Source organism: Atta colombica, unplaced genomic scaffold (genome assembly GCF_001594045.1).
Source record: "Atta colombica isolate Treedump-2 unplaced genomic scaffold, Acol1.0 scaffold207, whole genome shotgun sequence".
Lineage (NCBI taxonomy): Eukaryota > Metazoa > Arthropoda > Insecta > Hymenoptera > Formicidae > Atta > Atta colombica.
The window spans coordinates 2,866,428-2,874,734 of record NW_017259302.1 but is presented as its reverse complement, the minus strand read 5'-3'; the positions used below and the strand labels follow the sequence as shown (position 1 = coordinate 2,874,734).

The following is an 8,307-nucleotide window of genomic DNA, read 5'->3' as shown; positions in this document are numbered from 1 at the left end:
TATATAGATCATATAAAACAACATGATTTTATACAGATCATATAAAACAATATGATTTTATGACAAATTGGACGAGTTGAAAAATAACAGCGAATAACAAAATTTACGATTTAATATTGATTCAAAATAAACAGGTATTGATAAGTTTGCACTGGTGTGCGCCCAGTTCGGTTCTTTGTCAATAATTTATTTCTATTAAAGCTATACACCATGCACGCAATTCAACTTTTCAATCAATAGATGAATCAATAGATGAAATTATTATGGTTAACCAGAACAACAATTAAGTCACGATAACGTCAAAATGACATTAAAATGAATCGGAAATGATTGAAAAATGACTTTTAATAATTATTCTGGAGTTATTTTGATATCATTTGATATTAAAATGACTTGTTATTCTGCTTAGGATGTTATAAATGTTACAATTGATTCTCTACTATTACAATGGACACCATTCTCTACGTTTAATAAAAACATAGAAACAAATAAAACCACAAAATATTCAATACATTTTATTGTGCTAAATACACATCGGGCATTTATCAATTAGAGATATATCTCTCTCTCTCTCTCTCATTTTTATATTTAGATTACAATAGTATATACAACAGTTTTAATGTGCACTAGTTCTGTCAATAAAAATTCTATAGGAAGATAACAATATACTATATATAATTTAAAGAGAACCATAACATTTCTACGTAAGCATTTTGTTTCTACAAACTTATTTTGTAGACTTTCAGGCGTTCCAGTTTTGCGTGTTTGTTCCCGGTTGTCTTTTCTCGACTGCATGTATCAGTGTTTTAGAACTCAATCAATCTGCTACGTACGTATTAAGATAATTATTTTGCCTAGAAATATTTAGAAATTTGCAACCAATGAAATTCAAAATTTGTCTTGATCTAATTTAATTCTTATTGTGCAATTATTTTCACAATAAGACGAATTATTTTCATTCAGTTGAAGCTAATAGCAGTAATAGTTTATTCTATATTTGTTTTCAATCTATAATCTACAAATATTTGTTTTCAATCTACAATTTTTAAAAATATAATCTTTCCATACAGATCTATTACAGCTTGCCCTCGCCTCGACATTTACGCCAAGAAACGACTTTGGCAGATTAATTACGACTGCATAAGCATATCAACAGAATTGCCGATGATGTCAACTGACGACAATGATGACACAATGAGAATGACGGACATGACAATCGAAGAAACATCTTTGGCAGAAAACAGACGGTCGACATTGAGCGAATCAACAATTGTGCAAACATCGGAAATGAATGTCACGGAAACAAGGCCAGAAGAAGCGGAGGATATTACAGAGATATCGGAAATTTTTGAAGAAACAATACCGATTAAATGACGATTGTGATTGTTGCAAAGAGAAAAATAACTGTGGAATAATGGAAGAAATAATTAATTAGATATAACGTAAGATATAACTAAAAATATTACAAAAGATGAATAAATTTATGAAAGTTACGAAAAGAGCGAGATAAACAAAGATAATAAACTAAATGAGTTTAACATACTTGGCCAAATTATTATACTACTAATAAGATTTTTCAGCAATTATTACACATTTTTTATATTTTATTTTTTGTCTAAATATAATTTTTTATTATATGAATATAATAAATAGATAAATACTAATAAGTAATACAAAAATTAAAAATAAATTTCATCATTATTATTAAATTATTCTTCAATAAAATAATTTATTAATTATTTTATCAAAACATACGAATTTTTATTATCAAGTGATAGATATTAAACAGAGTGACATTGAATGATATAAAAAAATGATGAAAGCTGCGTATAAATTTTTATTTGATATTCATAATTTATTGACTAATATTATATACTAATCGATTTTTATAATACACAAGTAAGTTATCGTTTCCTCTCAAACTTCCATCTATAAATAGGAGCGGCATCCTTCGAACCAGATTTCACTAGTTTCGGTTTCCTGACTTTCTTATCTTTCAGCGCTCTGCGTATCTCAAGTTTCTGTTGCACGACTGTAAGTTCACGTTCCCTGTCAATCCTCTTTTCAAGTTCTTTATAAGTCATGTGTTTTTTTTGCTCAAACTTAGCAATAGTTTTGTTATCCAATTCCGGTAGCTTCATATTTTTGATTGCACTTAAAGTAGGCCGATTTGTGCGTCTGGACAGAAGCGCTGGATGTGTATCTAATTTCTTGGCTAGGTCAAAATTCTTGATCTCAACGTCATCCAAGAAAAAGATATGCTGATTCTGTGTCTCGTTGGCTGCATCAATCATATGCAACTGACTTTGCAACTTGTCTATCTTTTTCGCCTCAATGTTTCTCTTGTATGCTACATATCTGAGATCTTGTGTCTCCATTAGCTTGATTTGTTCGGGTGTGTGCTGATCCTCCTTGTCCTTCTCTCGATGAACGCCATTCACCACTTTGGAATTAATCATATGAAAATGAAACTCATCTGGATTCTTATTCAGTGCACGCTTTCTTAGGAGTTTGATTGTCGCTCGCTTTTCCTGGAAGTCCCTGGCTCTGATAATGTAGTCTTTCTTTTTCTCTAACAGTCCCAGATGTTTGCGTGCCTCTGGTTGGTGACGTTCCCGGTGAGTCTTCTGACTCATCTTCGCAGCTTTCTTCCACGATGACATTTTAATTTGTTGCTCTCTGAAAAGCAAGATTATTGTAAGATTATTACAGATGTTCATTTGAAAATGAAATAAATGGATGAATATAAATATAGTTAATAGTAGATAGAACACTAATCACACAGATAATATCTATATTATGCAGCTTACTTTTTTGTATTCACGAAAAAAATTGCTTCGTCAACAATAATAAGAGCTGGTCATCTCTATATCCCATAACCTCACATCTAACAGAACATGTGCTTCAAGTGCACAGAGTAACAATTCGTGCTCAAGCGCTCATTCTTCACACAAGCACCAGCACACACATACTCATACACCATCATACATAATGAAAAGCATACATTTCTAATAGCCAATTAGCTGCGTTCAGTAGAGAAAGCAGCTTTGCAACTATTATAAAATTCTTCAATATGATTGATTTATACATTTAGATCTATAAAGAATCAAAAGCAAGAACCAATCATATTGAAGAATTTTACAACAGTTGCAAAGTTGCTTTTTCTGCTGAACGCAGCCAATGAGAACGTGATATCATGGCGTGCCGCGCCATTACTTTGATTATTTGAATTAAGCCTTATGTCATAATTATTTTATTTATTTTTGTGCTTGTAATTATATCTGTGTAGCTTATTTTATAATGTGCTCTTTGTTTTCTGTTTCTTACTTTTTCTCCTTTTGCAACCGTTTTATCGACAATTGCATTTCTTGTATGTGTTTTCTGTTTCTTCCAAAGTTTTTAACATTTATCTTAGACAACATAAAACAAAAAACCGGATAAGAAGCAAAAAAAAAACAAGATGTAAAAAAAATAGTAAAAAGAAACAGGAAACAAAAAGCACAAAGAAGCAAAAAGATAAGATGTACAAAATAGTAAAAAGCAGAAAAATAAAAAGTATATTGTAGAATAAGCTGTGTGTTTGCAATATATAATATAATTTGGTTTTATCTTTTGTCATAATAAAAATTAATTATTCACAATTCTTTTCACTTTAATATTAACGCTTTTTCAGGAAAGGAATATATAAAAGGGGATAATTAATGAGGAATAATAAAAAATCGAAAAGGAGAGATATAACAAGAAATATAAAGATATAATTATTGATAGGATACCGGTTTATCTAAAAAGTGAAAACCTGGAAACGAAGAAAGGAGATGAAGACTGCAGTCGATTTGGACGTTTTCAGTGTTTTTCAGTATTTCTATTCTTATTTTATATTCAATGAACGATAAATCATATCAAAAGGCTTCAAAACGTCTGTAACATCACGTTGACGGTACTCTTAATCTTGAAACGAGATGAAAATTACAAAAGTGAGCGAATTTACTAGAATATTGATAATTTTTTGGTCAATATCTAGTAAATTTGGTCACTTTTGTAATTTTCACCTTGTTTGAAAATACAGAATCGATCCCTTGTTGTCATATCACTCAATTTGACATGAAAATAAAAATATCTTTTTTTAGTTTATTTTTTATTATAACGATGTTATAATAAAATAAGCAACTATGTATAATTGTTCCAGAAATAAACTTAATACATACATACATAAAGGAAAAGCAATTTTTCAACGTTGTCGATAAATAAAATTGCTTTATAATACGTGCTACAGCCACAAATTGCGAATAAAGATAATATATAATTATGTACTGTATATGTAATGATAATTTATATTTATGTACTTTTCTTTCAAATAAAATCTTTCATATAATTTTTTCATATAATTTTTCAGAATTTTTATCTACATTTCAGGATTTTTCAGAAATTATGAATCTTAATTTTTCAGAAATTATAATCTTATATTTTTTAAGAAAATTTCTCAAATTCTTTCTTTACACAAATAGAAACACTTTTCAGAAATACTGAGAAAATCTATATCTTTTTTATAATTCTTCATATATGTGAATTCTGAAATATTCTAAGATTTCTATAAGATTTCTCATCCTATAATTTATGCTAAAAACTTATAAAATCTGAAAAGTTAAGATATTTTTTCAAATATAATAGAAGACATCTTATAAAAATCTTGGAATATTTTATAATTTATATATATAAAAAATTCTAAGAAAGAATAGAACTATATTCTATATCAAAACATAAATTCAACATTCAACAAACAATAAATTATCCAATTAAATATATCTGATAAGAATGATACTTTACCCAAACACGTGTTATAGAAAACACACATAGTATTCCAAAATATCAATAATCAGTACCAATAAATTCGGAATATGTATATTTGAAATAATTAGAAACTATTTCCTTTGCTGCTTTTAGTTTTCTGTAACTTATAATTTTAATATTTTTCAAATCATGATATTCTGTAGCTGATTTGTCAAGATAAAGCCAATTTTTGTGTAAAGTTTGGGATTGCTTCTATCATTTTGTGTTTAATCTTTCAATACAATTAATTAAAAAAACGTGAATAACTTGATGAATACATTGTTTAAATACTTCTATACATTTAGAAATAAATATTAACTTATATTACAAATACAAATCTATGTAATTATTATGTATATAGTTGCTAATATTAATATACTTATTTATTGCCTCATAGTACAGATTTAACGTATCCATTAGCATTACATTTCAAAAATGTATTCCTCTTGCAACAATTGTTAATAAAGTTTTTTTTTTAATAACACGAATAAGAAGATACTAAACATTTGTTTAAAATGAGTCCATTGTAGATTATATTTGACATTAAGGTTAGAAATCGTGGGTTCTCAACTTGTAATTTTACAAGTGACATATAAATGCGAAAGTATCAAGATTTGCAAAATTTAATATTGGCATTTTTATATTTATATTTAAAATTATTTATATTAAAATTTAGCTAGTTTTCTAAGGATTTCAAAGATGCAATAGAAAGTAAATAATTAAAAGTATAAATAATTACTTTTAAGTTTATTTTCAATGTCGTTAAACACACGTGTATATAATATGTTATTAAATATAAATTTATAATATTATACTATATAAAATCATCAGCGTTGTCTAAAGTCGTATGCTAGAAGCTTGCACATAAGATTTGAATGTTGTTCTTGGATATTATCGATAACGTCCAAGGATTCTATTAAATTTTAAGAGCGAAGTATATTTCATAAAGTAATTCACAATTATTCTATCTTTATTTAATTGAAATAAATAACAATGGACCTATATGTGATATATGTTCACACAGTGATTTTGACTATAATTAATTAGGATTTTATCCGTCTTCAAAAAAATTTTCACACAAAAATTTCTCAAAATAATGGAGCTCCGATTAAGTCCGACATCTAGTAACGCAATGAATTATTTAACATTCAAAAGTTATTAGCGACTGTAAAAAATCGCATTTCTATTTATTTCTCCTCGCACCATTCATTCTCCTTGCGTACTTGTTCTTCTTCAGAAGCTGTAAAGTCATTCTTGATATTGAATGTTTTGCGAATCTCTTCAGGTGTCTTGCCTTTGATCATATTAGCAACAGTTTTGCATGTAACATCCAAAAGACCTTTTATATCAAGATAATTAGCTGCCAAAATCAATTCAAAGAGAGTCCCTTGATCCACCTAAACAACACAAATTAAAAGTTTTAAAAAAATCTAATACTTTCAACAACCTTCATTATTATTCATTATGAATTTTTATTAAGTATTTATATATTAACATATATTAAAACACACACACACAGGCGCGCGCGCGCACGCACGCACGCACGCACGCACGCACGCACGCACGCACGCACGCACGCATGCACGTACGTAGGCACACATATACATTTTTGTACATTACTGTAATGTCATTTTATAAAATTCAGCAGATATTCACTTTCAAGAAATCTGCATCCCAAGAGCTAATGTCATCAGTACGCTTCTCTTTGTTCTCGTCATCTTCTGGTGGTGGAGGGTCATCCTTGTGATACGTAGCCCATTGTATGACCTTCCTTAGTATTGCAGAATTTACATTTGGCAATGGTACAACCTCTTCCTCATCTTCGTCCATACCGAGATCTTCCAACATAGTCTTGATAGTAACTGAACACTTTGCTATCTCAACATCGACTTCGAATACCTCGCCATCAGAGCTTTGTAACTTTATGTTAGGCATCTATACAAAAAACAGATTTGATGGTAGACCAAACAAAGTAATATTTTGAAACAGGGTTTTACAATACTTTTGAAGATTCTTTTACAAACTGAAAATAATACACTAAATCTTATTTTTTTCTCTAAGTTTTTGGCAAAGTAATTCACGACTTAAATAGGCAAAATTTAAATGGAAACTTAAATAGGCAAAATTTAAATGGAAGATTATTTTGTACGTTGACAATATTTTAAAGTTTTATGTATAAGAAAACAAGAAAGAAAAGGTTCAGGTCAAAATAACTACTAACATTGGCTGCTTTCCTTCGGACACGATATAATTATATCTTCAATAAATAACAAAAAATAACATTTGAATCAACTGTGCTTTCTAAAAACAAAAAAACCGCTATTATAAGCTTTATATTCATAATGCTATAAATTGCTCAGAAATTTTGAATGAAGAAAGAATTGAACAATTGCATTGGTCAAGTGGTCGAAATTGTTCGAATGTGATTTGTTAATTTTCCAAGATCTTAAAAAATAATTTCTAGCATGATCGTGTGATTTAAGAGAAATTTTTATAGTATATGTTTATCTAAATCTAACATTTTGCAATGCATGTAAAAAACGACTCGTGTAAAAATAATTTCAATTTCATTTTTCTTATGACTTCTAATGATTGGAAAAGTATTTCCAACTCAAGGATTTTTCCTGCGCACAAAGCAAAAGGATACAACAACGTCATTAACCTAGCTCTTAGCACAATCCTAATTCGCCATTTTATCATTTGTTATTCTCGAAGCTTCCGTTTCACTATATATGTCTTAAACGACCGACAGACATTTTTGTTTTGCTTGTTTGCCTTCTCTGTCGTACATAATCACATAGGAAAATTGACTACCTTTTTAATTGCAGAGAATGAAACGTCGATTCAGGAATAAATGTCTATTAGTTCGTCGCCTGTCGCTGCTTCGTACGAACGCGTTTTCTCCTTTGTCGCTACTTTCTCTTCTTCTGATCCTTTCGTAATCTATTTTTGAGTTTTAATTCACGATAATCCTCAACTAACATACACAGGTGCGTTCCTCTCTACTTGTTTGAATTGTTCCTGCTTTTTCTAGATGTTGATGACCATTGTAGGATTATAGACGACTGACGATTGACGGATCACGAAAGTAAAGAAGGAAACACGGCAAGTGAGATGGCGCCGTTGGCAGAACGTTTTTTTCTGCTTGATGCATCATCTATAGTCATTTAGAAAAACTAAAATTCAAATGCGAGTTGACCGTCACTATGCTAGGGCTGCGGTCGATTTGGATGCTTTCAACGCTTTCACTACTTCTATTCTTATTTTACGTAAAATGAATGATAAAGACAGAATGATGATTACAAGCGTTTAAACCGTGTCCAAATCGATTATAGCCTAGATAACATTACCTTTTCTCTAGAAATCCTGGAGACCTGGAGATTCTCAAACATGATACGAGAAAGTTGCGCATTGATTGGTTCGCCAAGTTTCAGAAAATATCGCCTTATATTTATATACTTGCATTTGTGTTACTTTTAA

At 29.5% G+C, this 8,307-nt stretch overlaps 3 protein-coding genes across 4 annotated transcripts in view; 1 reads left to right on the top strand and 2 right to left on the bottom strand.

The window, feature by feature from the left end:
• The window catches only part of LOC108687430, a 2,442-nt gene extending 1,068 nt beyond the window's left edge, over positions 1–1,374 (top strand). The window contains exons 3-4 of the mRNA XM_018193183.1: positions 739–829; positions 1,071–1,374. Coding sequence (XP_018048672.1) covers positions 739–829; positions 1,071–1,374 — 395 coding nt within the window. The remainder of the gene's footprint in view (positions 1–738; positions 830–1,070) is intronic.
• A 513-nt stretch (positions 1,375–1,887) lies between these two features.
• Positions 1,888–2,976, bottom strand: LOC108687481 (probable U3 small nucleolar RNA-associated protein 11). Its single transcript, XM_018193254.1, has 2 exons — positions 2,811–2,976; positions 1,888–2,679 (listed from the first exon to the last, which is right to left on the bottom strand). Exon 2 carries the CDS (start codon positions 2,661–2,663, stop codon positions 1,905–1,907), a length of 759 nt encoding a protein of 252 aa, XP_018048743.1. The 5' UTR covers positions 2,664–2,679; positions 2,811–2,976; the 3' UTR covers positions 1,888–1,904.
• Positions 2,977–5,555: 2,579 nt separating this feature from the next.
• LOC108687439 (S-phase kinase-associated protein 1) lies at positions 5,556–7,935 on the bottom strand. Of its 2 annotated transcripts, none has more exons than XM_018193196.1 (3): positions 7,642–7,935; positions 6,484–6,762; positions 5,556–6,224 (listed from the first exon to the last, which is right to left on the bottom strand). In XM_018193196.1, exons 2-3 carry the CDS (start codon positions 6,760–6,762, stop codon positions 6,015–6,017), a joined length of 489 nt encoding a protein of 162 aa, XP_018048685.1. In that variant the 5' UTR covers positions 7,642–7,935; the 3' UTR covers positions 5,556–6,014. The 2 variants fall into 2 exon arrangements, with proteins under 2 accessions (XP_018048685.1, XP_018048686.1); XM_018193197.1 differs by lacking the exon at positions 7,642–7,935 and adding an exon at positions 7,049–7,066.
• Positions 7,936–8,307: the final 372 nt, after the last annotated feature.